At 39.8% G+C, this 20,477-nt stretch overlaps 1 protein-coding gene across 1 annotated transcript; it reads left to right on the top strand.

Moving 5' to 3' along the window:
• The first annotated feature begins 2,341 nt into the window (after positions 1 to 2,341).
• Positions 2,342 to 20,079, top strand: LOC106612442 (probable signal peptidase complex subunit 2). Its single transcript, XM_014213567.2, has 5 exons — positions 2,342 to 2,621; positions 17,066 to 17,149; positions 17,271 to 17,431; positions 18,454 to 18,588; positions 18,785 to 20,079. The coding sequence occupies exons 1-5, from the start codon at positions 2,583 to 2,585 to the stop codon at positions 18,969 to 18,971; spliced, it is 606 nt and encodes a 201-aa protein (XP_014069042.1). The 5' UTR covers positions 2,342 to 2,582; the 3' UTR covers positions 18,972 to 20,079.
• Positions 20,080 to 20,477: the final 398 nt, after the last annotated feature.

Below are 20,477 nucleotides of genomic sequence, written 5' to 3'. Positions count from 1 at the left end.
GTTTTTCCCATGATGTCAAGCAAAGGGGGTAGGCCTTGAAATATATCCACAGGTACACCTCCAATTGACTCAAATGATGTCAATTAGCCTATCAGAAGATTCTAAAGCCATGAAATCATTTTCTAGAATTTCCCAAGCTGTTTAAAGGCACAGTCAACTTAGTGTATGTAAACTTCTGACCCACTGGAATTGTAACACAGTGAATTATAAGTGAAGTAATCTGTCTGTAAACAATTGTTGGAAAAATGACTTGTGTCCTGCACATTGACTTGCCAAAACTATAGTTTGTTAACAAGAAATTTGTAGAGTGGTTGAAAAACGAGTTTTAATGACTCCAACCCTAAGTATATGTAAACGTCCGGCTTCAACTGTATGTTATTCTTTCAGTTTTTTTCTCCAGTATCTGGTATTGAAATGTGAAATGTTTGAATGCTGAATGGATTTCCAAGACATTGATTTGACCACTCAACACAATGACAGGAAAGATAATACATAATATAATATTACAGTCATTGGTTTGCATTGGAGGTCATACATAGAACTCCCAGAAATGTAAATAAACATTAGTTATTATATCTTCAAATCATTCATTTGAACATTCATTGGAACTTGAGTTTCTAGCTAAATTAAATAAATCTTACTATCTTTAAGCATCTATTTTTCTTCCTCAAGCTAATTTTCTTGTAACTAGTGCCATGCTTCTTTTTTTTGTTTTTTTGGGCACTTTGCTGGAAATACGATGTAATGTAATATCCACTAGCCTTGATGCAGGTATAAAACCCTAGGAAATGTTTTAATTGACAGAAGTTGTTTCCAATTAATCACTACAGTTGTGTATTCGGTGGGGATGATCACCTAAACCAAGGGAGGTGTTGCTCTGCAAATCTTAATTGCAGAACACCTAAGAGCAACTCCCTCCAAGTACATCTAAGGCACTGCATTTCAGTGCTAGAGGCATCACTACAGACCCTGGTTCAATTCCAGGCTGTATCACAACCGGACGTGATTGGGAGTCCCATAGGGCGGCGCACAATTGGCCCAGCGTCGTTAGGGTTTGGCCGGGGTAGACCGTCATTGTAAATAAGAATTTGGTCTTAACTGACTTGCCTAGTTAAATAAAGGTAAAAAAAAACATTGGGACCCACGGGCCATTACTACACCAACAATTATATGCCATAGAAAACAGTTAAAGGGTGACTGCACTTCCTGATTTGGCATTGCTTTTCATCAATACTCATTAAGGAATGCTACCGGGCATGACTGAAGGCAAATAAGAGTTGTCTTGGGGATGTGGTTTGATTTGGGTGTGTCTTTTCCATTCAATCGCATCAAACAAGGGCAGTATTGAGTACAGCGAGTTAAGCAAAGCTAGCTTTGCTAACAAAGTTTTGAAGTTGAGGACTTCTCCACTCATGACTGACTTGCCATCTCAAGATGGTCAGCTAATTCAGTTCTATGTGTAGGGTAAAGCCTGCACTGACATAGTGTTTAGTCAAGCTGACAGCACCTAGCTAGCATTGCCTGGTGATAACTAGCTGGCTATCATATCTGTAACAAAATCATATCTGTAACAAAATTATAAATGTAACAATTTCAAAGATTTTACTGAGTTACAGAACATATAAGGAAATCTGTCAATTGAAATTCATTCATTGGTCCCTGATCTATGGATTTCACATAACTGGGCAGGGGTGCAGCCATGGGCGGGCCTTGGAGGGCATAGGCCCGCCCACTTGGCAGCCAGGCCCACCCACTGGGGATATCCATAGATTAGGACCTAATTAATTTCAATTGTCTGATTTCCTTCTATGAATTGTAACTCAGTAAAATCTTTGAAATTGTTGCATGTTGCATTTATATTTTAGTTCTGTATACATACTAGACAGAGATTGATCTATAGTCCCCCCCCCTCGATTTCATCGTGAAAAAGAAAATTATATTTTTGGTCTTAATTTAAGGTTGGGGTTCAAATCAGGTTTTAAGAAGATACATTGTCAAAGTGGGCAGGGTTTATGACTTTGCGGCTTGCCCAGATTGTTAACGAACATGTGAGCTGGGCGAGCTAAAATGAGGGGTTTCGATTTAGCTGGCACGCATGCCCGGTTCAAAGCCCTTGGTGAAATCAACTCATAACAAAAGTGACTTAATTATGCACACGTGGAGTAATGTGTAGGATTATGTATGTTCACATGTAAAAGTGATTGTTTTTGATTTGTGAAAATGTGAAGATATATTTTATGGAAATTAGATCTTGTCTGTTTCTGGTTGATGCACCATGCTGCCTTGTTAACAAGATGACAGATCTGCGCAGATTACTGTTAGTTTTACGAAGGGTGCTCCTCCCTCAGCGCTTTTGCCCGTTCAGTTCACGGGCCAACGCCGGTGCCCCGCGGTTCTTCATAATCGTATCCGCACATTGAATCCTCCTCATTCTTAGTTTGAACCGTGGGGTCAATAAAAACACTCAACATCGCTTCCGTAAACGTACGTCGTTCCCAGTTTGTTTGGTTGGCTGCAAAAATTATGATTTTAGCCAATCAGATTGTTCCAGGTCACCCACAGCAAATGTACAGGAAGGAAAGATGGCAGCCAGAAATGGGAAGAATGGTCTACTTGAGAAAGTAAGAATTCTATTACACTAATTCATGCTACACCGACATTGTTCATTTTATAAGATACAGGGATCGGAAATTAAACCTGTCATGCTTGGGTATTTTGAAATAGTTGACGCCTAGCCAATATTGTATTACGCCACGACAGGCATGTCTACTAGAAACAGACATACCGTTCATTTTGAGTTTAAGCCAACGTTAACAGTAGTTAGCAAGCTAGTTTTACTTTCTTGAAGGAAGTAAAGGAATTGGCTATACAAATAACGTGGGCTGTAGCGGTAACGTTGTTTGTATGTTCAAATTTCAAGAGAAACGCAGATCTTCTTTGAAGTGAGGGAAGCTTATTGACCAGCTAGCTAACTTGGATAAGCTATGGCTAGCCTAGCATGCTACTAGCTAATATTATTCCTGGTTGTTGGCTAGCCAGATGTTAACACTATGCGCTGGATAGCTAACTTGGAAACTATAGGTAGCATATGCTGACAAACTTGACTAAATGTAAAGTTATAGTGACTAGCTACAGTAACTAGATAACGAGTAATTCTATACTGCAGCAAGCAACAATTTACTATCTTGGATTACATTCATTGTAACAGTGCAATTGTTTAACAATTGGAGCCTGGTATTAACTTATTTTCTTTTTTTATGCCTGGAAACCCGAAACCCAATTGCGTTGAATTCTACGTCGGGCAGAAATGAATGTTTGAATCAGGAAAGTTTCCTCATGACCTCTACGAGCCAGAATGTTGAGTACAGGTCACCAGACCAGTGCTGAGTCCTGGGGTACAGGCAGAGCTGTGGCCCGTATTCCCCGCGTGAGGGGAGGTGGTACCCACCGCTCCGGTCAGGGAGCTTTCGGCAATGTATCCTCTCTGACAGTTTAACATGGATCTTAAAGGAAAAGTTTACTTTTCACAACCAAAGCTGTATTTTTTTATTTTAAAATATTCAAATGGCATGTTATAACTGTCCAGACCATTTAAGATTTCATTCGTTTTTTTGTTTTGGTTTGAAAATTTCTGGTTTGAGATAAGAGTTTGACTTCCTCATCCACCTTCTGCATTATGGGAGCTTGTTTAAAACTGAACAGAAACTCTCAAATACAGTCTTTTACAAACTGAAACTAGTGATGCAGGTCTTTACGTTTTGTACACATGAAACTCTTAATTCCAAACTTTATCTGCAATGTTATATTCAATTTGTTGCGACTCAAGTGGTTTCCACTATCCATCTTTTTCTCGGTAGAATGGAGGGAGAGGTATCGCTTAAGTCGCCAAAAAAAAGTAATTAAAATTTTGTGATTCAATTTCTTGTGTACAACCTCCCAAAGACCTGTATCACAACACTTAATACTTTGCCCTTTCTACAAGCATGTGCTCCAAAACATGGTAATACATCCCAAATACAAATTTGGTTGAGAAAAAAATAAGGTATGTTTTCCTTTATTGTCCCCTTGTGAATCTCACCATGTCTAAATGGGCCATGTTTGTGTTCATTAGGGCTCATCTCAACAAAACGTTTTTGCAATCAACTGCGTTTTATTGTAGAAATACGGTTGGCACCTAATGGTTTTGTATTTCCCTGTAGCTCAGTTGGTAGAGCATGATGTTTGCAACGCCAGGGTTGTGGGTTCGATTCCCACGGGGGGCCAGCACAGAGGAAAAAAAAAAGTGTGATATTGTATGAAATGTATGCATTCACTACTGTAAGTCGCTCTGGATAAGAGCGTCTGCTAAATGACTAAAATGTAAATGTAAATGTATGTACTTTACCAGTTGGTCCATTTAGCGGTAGGAATGTGAGACCATATATACACTGGAAAGTAGTGCTGAGCAATAAGTAAAACATTTTAGGTCAGTTCGGTAATTTTTTTTTCTTCCTATATTAAGGTAAACAAACAAACATTTGAGAATATTATGGGAAATTCCAAAGCCAAAAATCATACACACACACACACACGTGGACACACCCCTTCCACTAATTTGATTTGGCTATTTCAGCCACACCGTTGCTGACAGGTGTAAAAAATTGAGCACACAGCCATGCAATCTCCATAGACAAACATTGGCACTACAATGGCCTTACTGAAGAGCTCAGTGACTTTAAATGTGGCACCGTCATAGGATGCCAACTTTCAAACGGCAGGTACCCTAGTGGTTAGAGCGTTGGACTAGTAACCGAAAGGTTGCAAGATCTAATCCCCGAGCTGACAAGGTAAAAAAAAAAAATGTCGTTCTGAACAAGGCAGTTAACCCACTGTTCCTAGGCCGTCATTGAAAATAAGAATTTGTTATTAACTGACTTGCTTAGTTAAATAAAGGTAACAAAAAACAAGTTAGTTCATCAAATTTCTGCCCTGCTTAGAGCTGCCCGGTCAACTGTTAGTGCTGTTATTGTGAAGTGGAAACGTCTATAAGCAACAACGGCTCCACCGCGAAGTGGTAAGCCACACAAGCTAACAGAATGGTACCGCTGAAGTGTGGTGTGTAAAAATAGTCTGTCTTCGGTTGGAACAAACTACTGAGTTCCAAACTGCCTCTGGAAACAACACAATCACTGTTAGTTGGAGCTTCATGAAATGGTGTTCTATTGCTGAACATCCGCACACAAGCCTAAGATCACCATGCGCAATGCCAAGCGTCAGCAGGAGTGGTGTAAAGCTTGCTGCAATTGGGCTCTAGAGCAGTGGAAATGTGTTCTCTGGAGTGATGAATCACGCTTCACCATCTGGAAGTACGATGGACGAATCTGTTTTTGGCAGATGCCAGGAGAACTCTGCCTGCCCAATGCATAGTGCCAACTGTAAAGTTTGGTGGAGGAAGAATAATGCTCAGGGCTGTTTTTCATGGTTTGGGCTAGGCCCCTTAGTTCCAGTGAAGGGGATCTTAACGCTACATTGATATTCTAGATGATTCTTTGCGTCCAACTTTGTGGCAACAGTTTGGGGAAGGCTCTTTCCTGTTTCAGCACAACATTGCCCCCCGTGCACAAAGCGAGGTCCATACAGAAATGGTTTGAGATCAGTGTGGAAGAACTTGACTGGCCTGCACAGAGCCCTGACCTTAACTCCATTGAACACCTTTGGGATGAATTTGTGGCTGACTGCGAGCCAGGTCTAATCGCCCAACATCAGTGCCCGACCTCACTAATGACCTTGTGGCTGAATGGAAGCAAGTCCCCATAGCAATATTCTAACAGCTATTGGAAAGCCTTCCCAGAAAAATGGTGGCTGTTACAGCAGCAAAGGGAGGACCAACTCCATATTAATGCCCATGATTTTGGGATGAGATGTTTGAAGAGCAGGTGTCCACGTACTTTTGGTGATGTAGTGAACAAAACAGAAAATATTTTCTATCTTTTTCTGGTCCACATAGGGTAGACATCAATCGCAAAAATAGAAAATGACTATTAAATAATAAAATATTGTTTGTGTATATTACTTAGATTTTATTAGATTCCTGTATTTTTCGTTCTTTAGTCAACTCATCGCTTTCTGGCAGTTGGCTGCTACAGCCTGAGCAATGTTCTCTGTGCTCCCCATACTGTACTGTAGGGATCAACAACTAGATTCAGCCGCAGGCCTTTTTTTTTTGTTGAGCGGATGGTCGGGGGCCGGAACATAATTACAAATTTGTAGACTGCAAATTGACCACGAAGCCCAAACAGATGTTTAACTAAAACAATAATTTTAAACCTTGCTTACATTTGTATACGATCACATTTGTCTCTCTCTGTGAATACTTAGGAATAGATTTCTTGAATTAAAATTACTTGGAGCTGATTTTCTGGTGTTATTAGTTTCGTGTACAACCGAATGGAAGAAAAGTGTACGTACACTACCGTTAAGTTTGGGGTCACTTAGAAATATCATTGTTTATGAAGGAAAAGCAAAAAATAATTGTCCATTAAAATAACAAATTGATCAAAAATAGTGTAGACACTGTTAATGTTGTAAATGACTATTGTTGCTGGAAACGGCAGATTTTTAATGGAATATCTACATAGATGTACAGAGGCCCATTTTCAGCAACCATGACTCCTGTGTTCCAATGTCATGTTAGCAAATGTATCATTTTATAATTTTAGAGGGCGTATTGATCATTAGAAAACCCTTTTGCAATTATTTTAGCACAGCTGAAACTGTTGTGCTATTTAAAGAAGCAATAAAACTGGCCTCCTTTAGCCTAGTTGAGTATCTGGAGCATCGGCATTTGTGGGTTCGATTACAGGCTCAAAATGGCCAGAAACAAATACCTTCTTCTGAAACTCGTCAGTCTATTCTTGTTCTGAGAAATGAAGGCTATTCCATGCAATAAATTGCCAAGAAACTGAAGATCTGGGTACAATGCTGTCTACTACTCCCTTCACAGAACAGCGCAAACTGTCTCTAACCAGAATAGAAAGTGGGAGGCCCCGGTGCACAACTGAGCAAGAGGACAAGTACATTAGTATCTAGTTTTGAGAAACGGATGCCTCACAAGTCCTCAACTGGCAGCTTCATTAAATAGTACCCGCAAAACACCAGTCTCAATTAGAGGTCGACCGATTATGATTTTTCAACGCCGCTACCGATTATTGGAGGGCCCAAAAAAGCCGATATCGATTAAATCGGCCGATTTGTTTTATTTATTTTTTTGTAATAATGACAATTACAACAATACTGAATGAACACTTATTTTAACTTAATATAATACATCAATGAAATCAATTTAGCCTCAAATAAATAATGAAACATGTTCAATTTGGTTTAAATAATGCAGAAACAAAGTGTTGGAGAAGAAAGTAAAAGTGCAATATGTGCCATGTAAAAAAGCTAACGTTTAAGTTCCTTGCTCAGAACATGAGAACATTTGAAAGCTGGTGGTTCCTTTTAACATGAGACTTCAATATTCCCAGGTAAGATGTTGTAGGTATTATAGGAATTATAGGACTATTTCTCTCTATACGATTTGTATTTCATATACCTTTGACTATTGGAGGTTCTTATAGGCACTTTAGTCTTGCCAGTGTAACAGTATAGCTTCCGTCCCTCTCCTCGCTCCTACCTGGGTTCGAACGATGAACACATCGACAACAGCCACCCTCGAAGCAGCGTTACCTACGTAGAGGAAGGGAAACAACCACTCCCAAGTCTCAGAGCGAGTGACGTTTGAAACGCTATTAGTGCGCACCCGGCTAACTAGCTAGCCATTTCACATCGGTTACACCGGCCTAATCTCGGGAGTTGACAGGCTTGACGTCATAAACAGCGCAATGCTTGAAGCATTGCGAAGAGCTGCTGGCAAAACACACGAAAGTGCTATTTTGAATGAATGCTTACGAGCCTGCTGCTGCCTACTATCGCTCAGTCAGACTGCTCTATCAAATCATAGATTTAATTATAACATAACACACAGAAATACGAGCCTTAGGTCATTAATATGGTCAAATCCGGAAACTATCATCTCGAAAACAAAACGTTATTCCTGTTACATTGCACAACCTTCAGTGTTATGTCATAATTACGTAAAATTCTGGCAAATTAGTTCGCAACGAGCCAGGCGACCGAAACTGTTGCATATACACTGACTCTGCGTGCAATGAACGCAAAATGACACAATTTCACCTGGTTAATATTGCCTGCTAACCTGGATTTCTTTTAGCTAAATATGCAGGTTTAAAAATATATACTTGTGTATTGATTTTAAGAAAGGCATTGATGTTTATGGTTGGAGCAACGTGTACCTAAGCGATTATATGCAACACAGGACAGGCTAGATAAGCTAGTAATACCATCAACTAGTGATTGATTGTTTTTTTATGAGATAAGTTTAATGCTAGCTAGCAACTTACCGTAGCTTCTTACTGCATTCGCGTAACCTCGTGGAGTGCAATATAAAGCAGGTGGTTAGAGCGTTGGACTAGTTAACCATAAGGTTGCAAGATTGAATCCCTTAGCTGACAAGATAAAAATCTGTTGTTCTGTCCCTGAACAAAGCACCGTTCCTAGGCCGTCATTGAAAATAAGAATGTGTTCTTAACTGACTTGCCTAGTTAAATAAAGGTCTAAGTTTTTTAAAACGTTTAAAATCGGCGTCCAAAAATACCGATTTCCAATTGTTATGAAAACTTGAAATCGGCCCTAATTAATTGTCCATTCCGATTTAATCGGTCGACCTCTAGTCTCAATGTCAACCATGAAGAGGCGACTCTGGGATGCTAGCCTTCTAGGCAGAGTTGCATAAAAAAAAAAGCCATATCTCAGACTGGCCAATTTATTAAAAGATTAAGAACACACTGGACAGAGGAACTCTGCCTAGAAGGCCAGCATCCCGAAGCCGCCTCTTCACTACTAAAGGACACCAATAATAAGGAGAGACTTGCTTGGGCCAAGAAACATGAGCATTGGACATTAGACCTTATGGAAATCTGTCCTTTGGTCTGAGGAGTCCAAATTTTTTATTTTTTTTGGTTGGTTCCAACCACAGAGTAGGTGAACGAATGCGCTCTGCATGTGTGGTTCCCACCTTGAAGCATGGAGGTGTGGGCGTGCTTTGCTGGTGACACTGTCACTGATTTATTTAGAATTCAAGGCACAGTTAACCAGCATGGCTACCACATCATTCTGCAGCGATACGCCATCCCATCTGGTTTGCACTTAGTCCCACTATCATTTGTTTTTCAACAGGACAATGACCCAGCACACCTGCAGGCTGTGTAAGGGCTATTTGACCAAGAAGGAGAGTGATGGAGTGCTGCATCAGCTGACTAGGCCTCCACAATCACCCGACCTCTACCCAATTGAAATTGTTTAAGAGTTGGACCGCAGATTGAAGGAAAAACGGCCAACAAGTGCTCAGCATTGTGGGAACTTTTTCAAAACTGTTGGAAAAGCATTCCAGGTGAATCTGGTTGAGAGGATGGCAAGTGTGCAAAGCTGCCATCAAGGCAAAGGGTGGCTACTTTGACAAATATGAGATATATTTTTAACACTTTTTTTGTTGTAACTAACCTAGTTCTTAATTTATTTGACCTTTTAACTAGGCAAGTCAGTTAAGAACAAATTCTTATTTTCAATGATGGCCTAGGAACAGTGAGTTAACTGCCGTGTTCAGGGGCAGAACGACAGATTTGTACCTCGTCAGCTCGGGGATTTGATCTTGCCACCTTTCGGTTACTAGTCCAACGCTCTAACCACTAGGCTACGCTGCCGCCTTAACATGATTTCTCTCATCAATGATTCAATTTCTCTCTAGGAAAATGCCCATTAGGCTCACACACACACTAATGGGATTCAAGTTATTGAGCAGATGTTTAATATCTGGGGGGAAAACTATATTGGTTAATCGCTCAGCACTACAGGGAAGTATAATTACAAACTTTTGAAAGCACTGGTATTGCCTAAAGATTTATCACCTGAAGCATGCGCTCAAGATAAAAATGCATGCATACTTGGCGAACTTACGCGCGCGCGTGAATATGGTTCTGCGCATGCTTCAGGTGATGAAAATCTCAACACACTACCAGTAGATGTAATTTCCTTTGGATATATTGTCTCACATTCCTAAATATTATTTTATTCCACATTCTAGCTTACAGAGGTTGAGATTTTTCCTGTTTTAAATGCTCATATCTGTCTGACGTAGAACGCAATTCAACATCAGGTTTCCAGGCTTTTTGTAATGTATGACCCAAGAGATTATCTAAATATGTTGTAATTATTAGTTTGGATTATCAAATTTACATTTTAGGACTGGATCAATGATTGTCAGTGAAAATGTAGCTAGGCTATATGTAAAGGTCTAAAGCCGTGTTCACATTGGCAGTTTGAAGTAGGGATGCGTGGTTTTTCGGTGAAAATATCGGAAATCTGTAAAATGTCTAAAACCGATATCAAAGCTGATGTGCATACCTAATATAATGTAGGTACAGTGCCTTGCAAAAGTATTCATCCGCCTTGCCGTTTTCCTATTTTGTTGCATTACAACCTGTAATTTAAATGGATTTATATTTGGATTTCATGTAATGGACATACTTAATTTAATAGTCCAAATTGGTGAAATGAAAAAAATTAGTTGTTTACATTTTCTTTTTTTTTTTATAAATATAAAATGGAAAAGTGGTGTGTGCTTATGTATTCACCCCCTTACTATGAAGCCCCTAAATAAGATCTGGTACAACTAATTACCATCAGAAGTCATATAATTAGTTAGATTGCACACAAATAGACTTTATTTAAGTGTCACATGATCTCAGGTATGTGTATGTACGTACATACATACATGCATACATACATACATGTGTCGAAAGGCCCCAGAGTCTGCAACACCACCAAGAAAGCGGCACCATGAAGACCAGGGAGATCTCCAAACAGGTCAGGGACAAAGTTGTGGAGAAGTACAGATCAGGTTGGGTTATAAAAAGAATATCTGAAACTTTGAACATCCCACAGAGCACCATTAAATCCATTATTAAAAAATGAAAGAATATGGCACCACAAAAAACCTGCCAAGAGACTGCCGCCCACCAAAACTCATGGACCAGGCAAGGAGGGCATTAATCAGAGGCAACAAAGAGACCAAAGATGACCCTGAAGGAGCTGCAAAACTCCAATCTCTGCTGTGGAGCATCTGTCCATAGGACCACTTTAAGCCGTACACTCCACAGAGCTGGGCATAATGGAAGAGTGGCCAGAAAAAAAGCCATTGCTTAATGAAAAAAAATAAGAAAACACATTTGGTGTTTGCCAAAAGGCATGTGGGAGACTCCCCAAACACATGGAAGAAGGTACTCTGGTCAGATAAGACTAAAAGTGAGCTTTTTGGCCATCAAGGAAAACTCTGTCTGGCGCAAACCCAACACCTCTCGTCACCCCGAGAACACCATCTCCACAGTGAAGCGTTTTGGCAACATCATGCTGTGGGGATGTTTTTCATCGGCAGGGACTGGGAAACTGGTCAGAATTAAAGGCATGATGGATGGCGCTAAATACAGGGAAATTCTCGAGGGGAAACCTGTTTGTCTTCCAGAGATTTGAGACTGGGATGGAGGTTCACCTTCCAGCAGGACAATGACCCTAAGCATACTGCTAAAGCAACACTCAAGTGGTTTAAAGGGAAACATTTAAATGTCTTGCATTGGCCAAGTCAAAGCCCAGATCACAATCCAATTCAGAATCTGTGGTATGACATAAAGATTGCTGTACACCAGCGGAACCCATCCAACTTGAAGGAGCTGGAGCAGTTTTGCCTTGAAGAATGGGCAAAAATCCCAGTGGCTAGATGTGCCAAGCTTATAGATACATACCCCAAGAGACTTGCAGCTGTAATTGCTTCAAAAGGTGGCTCTACAAAGTAGAGGTCGACCGATTAATCGGAATGGCCGACTTAATTAGGGACGATTTCAAGTTTTCATAACAATCGGAAGTCAGTATTTTTGGACGCCGATTTGGCTTTTTTAAAGACCTTTTATTTAACTAGGCAAGTCAGTTAAGAACACATTCTCATTTTCAATGACGGCCTAGGAACGGTGGGTTAACTGCCTTGTTCAGGGGCAGAAAGACAGATTTTTACCTTGTCAGCTCAGGGATTCAATCTTGCAACCTTACGGTTAACTAGTCCAACGCTCTAACCACCTGCTTTACATTGCACTCCATGAGGTTACTCGAATGCAGTAAGAAGCTAAGGTAAGTTGCTAACTAGCATTAAACTTACCTTATTAAAAAACAATCAATCAATCATAATCACTAGTTAACTACACATGGTTGATGATATTACTAGTTTATCTAGCCTGTCCTGCGTTGCATATAATCGCTTAGGTACACGTTGCTCCAACCATAAACATCAATGCCTTTCTTAAAATCAATACACAAGTATATATTTTTAAACCTGCATATTTAGTTAATATTGCCTGCTAACATGAATTTCTTTTAACTAGGGGAAAATGTGTCACTTTTCTTGCAAACAGAGTCAGGGTATATGCAGCAGTTTGGGCCGCCTGGCTCGTTGCGAACTGTGTGAATACTATTTCTTCCTAACAAAGACAGCCGACTTCGCCAAATGGGGATGATTTAACAAAAGCGCATTTGCGAAAAAGCACAATCTTTGCACGACTGTACCTAACCATAAACATCAATGCCTTTCTTAAAATCAATACACAGAAGTATATATTTTTAAACCTGCATATTTAGCTAAACGATATCCAGGTTAGCAGGCAATATTAACCAGGTGAAATTGTGTCATTTTGCGTTCATTGCACGCAGTCAGGATATATGCAACACTTTGGGTAATTTGTCAGAATTTTACGTAATTATGACATAACACTGAAGGTTGTGCAATGTAACAGGAATAACGTTTTGTTTTCGAGATGATAGTTTCCGGATTCGACCATATTAATGACCTAAGGCTCGTATTTCTGTGTGTTATTATGTTTAAATCTATGATTTGATAGAGCAGTCTGACTGAGCGATGATAGGTGGCAGCAGGCTCATAAGCATTCATTCAAACAGCACTTTAGTTTTGCCAGCAGCCCTTCGCAATGCATTGCGCTGTTTATGACGTCAAGCCTATCAACTCCCAAGATTAGGCTGGTGTAACTGATGTGAAATGGCTAGCTCTTTAGCCGGGTGCGCGCTAATAGCGTTTCAAACGTCACTCGCTCTGAGACTTGGGAGTGGTTGTTTCCCTTCCTCTACGTGGGTAATGCTGCTTCGAGGGTGGCTGTTGTCGATGTGTTCCTGGTTCAAGCCCAGGTAGGAGCGAGGAGAGGGACGGAATCTCTGTTACACTGGCAATACTAAAGTGCCTATAAGAACGTCCAATAGTCAAAGGTATATGAAATACAAATCGTATAGAGAGAAATAGTCCTATAATAACTGCAACCTACAACATCTTACCTGGGAATATTGAAGACTCATGTTAAAAGGAACCACCAGCTTTCATATGTTCTCATGTTCTGAGCAAGGAACTTAAACGTTAGCTTTTTTACATGGCACATATTGCACTTTTACTTTCTTCTCCAACCCTTTGTTGTTGCATTATTTAAATCAAATTGAACATGTTTCATTATTTATTTGAGGCTAAATTGATTTTATTGATGTATTATATTAAGTTAAAATAAGTGTTCATTCAGTATTGTTGTAATTGTCATTATTACAGCAACAACAACAAAATCGGCCGATTTTTAATCGGTATCGGCTTTTTTGGGCCCTCCAATAATCGGTAGCGGCGTTGAAAAATCATAATCGGTCGACTACTACAAAGTATTGACTTTGGGGGAGTGAATAGTTATGTACGCTCAAGTTCTTTTCTTTTTTTGTCATTTGTTTGTCTCACAAATATTTTGCTTCTTCAAAGTGGTAGGCATTTTGTGTAAATCAAATACAAACCCCCCCCAAAAAATCGATTTCAATTCCAGGTTGTAAGGCAACAAAATAGGAAAAATGCCAAGGGGGGGGAATACTTTCGCAAGCCACTGTACATGACCTAATGATGCCACAGCATTCCTAACTTAGCCCACAATGTCTGCTGGGTGGATCGAGCAGTCATTTGATTGAGTTGTCTCGCTGAAACTTTGCAAAATCTACTAAAGCCAAGATAATGTAATTTGTTGCCCTTGACAATCAACCATTGTCTGTTGTGGGAGATGTTGGCTTTCGCCGACTGGTCGAGCACTGGTACACACTACCAAGTGTGCTATTTTTCAGATGTTGCCCTACCGGAGTTGCACAGTAATACCCTTACTGCTATTAGCTTCACGTCCCTGCTATTGTGCACTGTCAAAGCTGCACAAAAAAGTCTGCAAACACCGGCCACGAATGATGTGTTGGTAATAAAGCATCATTTGTTCGACCGCAACTTCTGGGGTAGCTAGCTTTAGCTTGGTACCTAGCTAACACCAATACAACCAGCCTGAAAACAATAACCAGTAGAAACTGCAGTAATTTTCATTATTCTTAGCAATGATTTAGGAATCCTTGTAAGTATTAGCTACGTTGCCACTTGTTGTTCGCCTATTGAAATTGAATTTCAGTTCATGAAAATAAATAGCTAGCCAGCTACTTAACCCTGTTGCCCAAAGCTAACATTATAAGCAGCCAGCTAGCTTCATCTGGCTAGTGAGGCTCGACCGGACCGGGTTATGCGTTGTGAAGCTAGCCACAATAAGGATTAGGCACAATAGTGGAATTTGCGGTTTACCTTCAAAATAAAAGTATGCAATTGACAGTGATGCAAATGAATACAAATAGTAGAATTATGCCATACTTTTATTTTGAAGGCTAACCACAAAGTCCACCGTTGTGGCTAATCCTTATTGTGGCTAGCTTCACATACCGTAATTTCCGGACTATAAGCCGCAACTTTTTTCCCACGCTTTGAACCTTGCGGCTTAAAATATGACGCGGCTAATATATGGATTTTTCCCGCTTTCATATTTTTTTTGAAAGGAGATGACTTCAGTGGTTTCAGTGCACAGGAGGAGGAAGATAGTGACCAATGACTTTCTTGGTAGGCTACTGTTTACTGCAATTTTTTAATTTTTGTTACAAGCCGTGTTTCGTTAAAGCCTGTGTAAAGTTAATTTGTTTCAATGTACCGGTAGGCACCTGCGGCTTATAGACATGTGCAGCTTATTTATGTTCAAAATAATACTTTTTTTTAAATTCAGTGGGTGCGGCTTATATTCAGGTGCGCTCAATAGTCCGGAAATTACGGTAGATTGTCCGACCACCATTGAATCAAGGAACTGAGGGTTAAATGAGGGTTATTTCAGAGGATGACACCAAGCTATATAGTTATCTACCTAGAGCTATTGAAACAGATTGTCGTTTTGGGGGAAGAACATTGTTTGCATCCATGAGCTAGCTAGCTTTTTTTATGACCAGGACTGTAGGTGCGCGAGACAACTTTACCAGCATCATAGCATAGGTATCGATGAATTATAACGTATGAAATACGAGTGGATAGTGTAATCAATGTGTAATAACTACGTGAGAAATTAATAAACGCGTTAAATTAGTATGTCGTGCAGTCATATTCAGGTCTTGATTGGTCAACAAGCTTAATTGACACGTCAAATACTGTTATTTGACACGTTAAAGAGTATATTTGTTTTGACACGCAAAGACCAAAACGGTGTTCCATAGAAATCCTGGTTGAGAATGAAACGAATGAACAACGAAACAGCACAGCAAGTAAAATAAATCGGTTTGACTATGTTTTACTGGTAATAAGGGCATATGTAAATTCCAACGAAATAACTTTTTTTGTGTGTAACCTCTTATTTAGCTAGGCAAGTCAGTTAACAAATTCTTATTTATAATGACGGCCTACCCTGGCGAAACCCGGACGACCCTGGGCCAATTGTGCCCCGTCCTATAGGACTCCCAATCACGGCCGGATGTGATACAGCCTGGTTTCGAACCAGGGACTGTAGTGATGCCTCTTGCACTGAGATGCAGTGCCTTAGACGTGTGTGTGTGTGTGTGTGTGTGTGTGTGTGTGTGAACTATTTAACTGTCCTAGAATGCATAAAAGGCCGCTAAAATTTGAAGTATCGCTTTTTTTTGGCATGGAAAATATTAGATATTGGTATCGGCTAAAAATCAGTGCATCACTAGTTTGAAGTGACTCAATCTATTGATTTGCATGTCCGATTCAAATCTTTTAGTTTTCATGCAGTCTGAACAGCCACAAGGCACATGGAATCTGACCTGATTCCTGGCCATGTTACATTTACATTTTAGTCATTTAGCAGACGCTCTTATCCAGAGCGACTTACAGTAGTGAATGCATACATTTCTTTATTTTTTTTCCCGTACGTGACTTGTCTATATTTGTCCTCAAGTGGTTTTTAGACTGTTATTCAGCATACCTTGCTTGCTAGCTACTCTGACTTTTTGTCAAAAGCATGTGGTAGCTAACAAGCTAGTTAATTGTTTACGAACAAATATAGTGAATGTGCTAGAAAGCAAAACAGCTACCTAAGCTAGGACTCGTTTTGAAAGTTGGATCATCTTATTTATATATATCCATCCATCCTTTGGCTTTAAGTGTTGTTATCCTATGATTTTGAACATTCAAAGCAAATGGTAAACGTCCATGGCAGGCATTGTCATCTTAGCATGCTACATAACTTCCTGAGTGATAGGAAGCACAAACACCACCACCAATCAGCCTATACCAATGCGCACACACACACCCCTCATTACTATGACAACTAGCATAGCCTTGTCAGCAAATGACTGCTGTCTGAATGAACACACACACACACACACATCTGATTTGGTCACTTGTAACTTGATGTTTGGACAGTCAGTCCAAAACAAAACTGATTTTGAGTATTAAGGCCTGCCGTGTGAACAAGGCGTAATTGTCATCTAACATGCCACTGCAATAGGAGTTTGTTGCAGGAGGAGGAAACTAACTGTCAAGAACTGTTGCTCATACTATTGACCATTTGTCATTTGTTTTCAGTGGAGGATTGATGAGAAACCTGTGAAGATTGACAAATGGGATGGTGCAGCTGTCAAGAATTCTCTTGATGATGCAGCGAAGAAGGTTTGCATACAGTACAATGAGGGGAAAAATGTACACACAGACAAATTAGCTGATTTCCAGTCTCTTGTATGGTTTTGACATTTTACATCTGTTATGATCATATTTTTCCAACGTTCATCAGGTGCTCTTGGAGAAGTATGGTTATGCCGAGAACTTCAATCTCGTAGATGGACGTCTCCTCATTTGCACAATCTCCTGCCTCTTCGCCATCATAGCTTTAATTTGGGACTTCCTTCATCCATTCCCTGAGTCCAAGCCAGTCCTGGCAATCTGTGTCATATCATATCCTTTTTAGGGGAAAAAATTATTAAACTACAGCTTGGTCACAATAGAAGACATAAATAAAGGTGGCATGAGTGCCTACAGTTTGAGGTAATTTACTACTACATCCACCGCCACGATTCCTCTTCACACTTACCACTGTACAATACGCCCATCTACATGATCCAACTAAAGTTAGCAAATATTAATTGTGGGATGTATGTGGAGGAATGATGGCAGTGTTGATTGTGCTAAATGATGTCAAACTGTGCCATCGTTGTGCACGTAAACTTTATTCTATGTCATTTTAATTTCTACGTTCCATTGGTGTAATGCAATCCTAACACAGCACAGCCTAACGTGCCTTATTGCTTTTATAAAACAATTCATCCAACTGTGGATATTACTTTAATGGCCTCTACAGTTTATTTATTTTATGTCCACTTGTGCATTTTGACATTTACAGACTGATGATAACATGTTTTTGATAGGTTATTATTATTACCCAAATTTACATTATCACGGCTTACATGCTGACCACACCGCTCACGTGTGGTCCACACTCCAGTCCAGTTGGTAGTGTAAATGCACCACTACCACTATGCAGTTGGTTGCCAACCACCATATAAATTCCGAAGAAGAAGCCGGAAGGAGGAGAGAGAACCAGAAACAAACTTGTACCCTTTAATCTGTGGATTAATTGTCAGAGTAGAGGACCTTGTGCATTTCAGGTAAAATAACAACCCAATGTTTATATCCCAGGACAAATTAGCTAGCAACAGCAAGCTAGCTAGCTAAATTGCCATAGTGTTTAATGCTTTTCAACCTGTCCCCAAATTAATATAGTTGGTTCATTTTGATATTTCAACCTGCGTGTCCTGATCGCGTCTGGTATGGGTGGACAAAATGAACATGTGCGCGTTGTCACACGTGGACACGTGCGTGGTCTGGTCAGCATGTTAGTAACTTCATTGTCCTTCCAAAAATGTTCATTATTGGATTCTGGAATTTATATATCCATGTTTTCCCTAACGGATCCGTACATATTTCATAATGATGGGCTTTCTAACCTTATATACCTCCTACCAAGAAAAGAACATCTTCCTCGTTTCTGTCCAGAAAGATCCCGCAGGCATGGACCTTGACCACACCTGGCAGCTTTCATCTAGTCTGAAAAGGTACTTTTTTTGGGGGTGGGATGGTTTACCGTTTGTGCATTTTTTTGTTGTTGGTACTATCACATTTTCTGAGAGATGATGCCTGGTAATGTTTTTCATTTATCTTGATATTGAAAAGTCCTGCCTAGCAAATTTGTTTGCTTGTTTTAATTTTCAAGTGTTTACAGTGTGGTGTTGTGACTTCTACTCTCTGCAGGTTTGATGACCAGTACACACTAAGAGTGTCCTTCACAGATGGGAAGTCCAAACACACACGGGAGCAAGAGATCACAAAGTCTGTGGGGACTTTCTTTGATGGGAACGGAACGCTGGTCATGGACCAGTTTGAAAAGTGTGTGTCAAAACTCCATAATACCTTGGCCACTGAAAAGAAGACAAAATAATAATGATCAGACCTTTACAATGCTGCACCACACTGGCATGAACTGCAGTAGAGCAAACTGGTATTTTACAATCCTGGGTGCATTTGGATTAGTTATTGGTTGTTATAAAAGTCTGCACGCCAGCATTTGTTGTCTATTGTTATAATTATAATAAATTTAAGGGTTGTCATTACATTTTTTTCCCCCCCTATGTTTACCTTGATACAAGTTTCATCTAGACATTGCTTTTGAGGACCCTTAGGACAACTTAACAAAACTTGAGCGGTGCAAAAAAAATGTCATCTCCCTTGAATGGCTGTTAAAAATTAAGAGATTGGTCTTCTTTGACTTTTCTTCCCCACATTTTATGCTTTAGGACAAAGCCTTACGTAATGCGTGCAGTGAATGACCGGATCATTTTTGTTGGAAATTATGTTCAATTGTCCTGGAAGCCTTATTCAACTACTGTCCCTTTTAAAAGCTTTGCAATTCTACATTTATGGATTTTGTTACCATAAGGCTTTAAAGGGCAAAAGAAACGATCTGGAGGGACTGTATCCATACATTTCATAGTGTTGCCACTATGGAAGTATTTCTTTAAAGTTGGAATCTGTTTAGGTGGAACTGCCACGTCCTTTTGCGATATTACAACAGACATTACTTCGAACAATGTTTATTTTTTTCCCCTCCAGATATTGCACATCACTGCATGTGTGATGGCACAGCAGAGTATTTACTGCAATTTAATTTTTCATTATGTTGCTGGATGCTCATCTCCTTTTCAAAAGCAATAAAAGGTCTGGGGGTGACCAGTGGCGCTGTTTCACCTTTTGCGGCTCTCCGCTTTAAAGCAGGGATAATTGTTTTGAAGTACATGTTTTTGTCAACGGTTTGAAAATGAAATTATATTGATCAGTTAGCCTCACTCGAGTGCATGACCATTTTAGAGACTTAATTTATATTGTGAATGTTGGATGATATTCCTGGATAGTTAATTTCTCTGTAGTATGATTTTAAAAGTGAGTGCTACAGAGACTTTGCCATTTTTGTCCGTAGGTATTTGGCTTCAGCAACCTTATTGTACGTACCTGTTCATATAAGTTTCAAATAAAGTTAGGAGGCATTTTTACATTGTCTACTTTTTTGTTCTGTGTTTCAATGAATAGGAGTGCTGATCTGGGCCTGTATCCAGTGTCGCAGAGTAGAAAATTGCTCGTAAGTGCTGAGAGTAGAGCTGTTTCTCTTATGGGTAAAAATGAAAGCTATGCATGAAGCCTTAAGTCGAGTCCCACCTAGTCGACAGATATTTAGAAGACCTTATGAGCTGTCTTAACCAGTTATGAGTTACCAGCAGGTGTCTTGATATAAAGGCAGCAAGTCAGTGGTTCCTGTGCCACAGATAGGACATTTCTTTGGAGTTGAGTGTTTTATTTCTATATGATCAACCCATAAATAATCTAGACCTACCTCTTGCAGGTTTGACAATGATTTCACTCACACCTAATTCACATGACATACAATGCCTTC

The sequence above is a fragment of the Salmo salar genome, chromosome ssa09 (assembly GCF_905237065.1).
Source record: "Salmo salar chromosome ssa09, Ssal_v3.1, whole genome shotgun sequence".
In the NCBI taxonomy this organism is placed as follows: domain Eukaryota; kingdom Metazoa; phylum Chordata; class Actinopteri; order Salmoniformes; family Salmonidae; genus Salmo; species Salmo salar.
This window is presented reverse-complemented; position numbering and strand designations above follow the sequence as displayed.

What these genes read in the sequence shown, in the direction of transcription:
- LOC106612442 (XM_014213567.2), top strand. Translation starts at nt 2,583, where the DNA reads ATGGCAGCCAGAAATGGGAAGAATGGTCTACTTGAGAAA. An exon ending in TTGATGATGCAGCGAAGAAG is followed by an intron (nt 17,150 to 17,270) that starts GTTTGCATACAG and finishes AACGTTCATCAG; the next exon opens with GTGCTCTTGGAGAAGTATGG. An exon ending in CTTTCATCTAGTCTGAAAAG is followed by an intron (nt 18,589 to 18,784) that starts GTACTTTTTTTG and finishes TACTCTCTGCAG; the next exon opens with GTTTGATGACCAGTACACAC.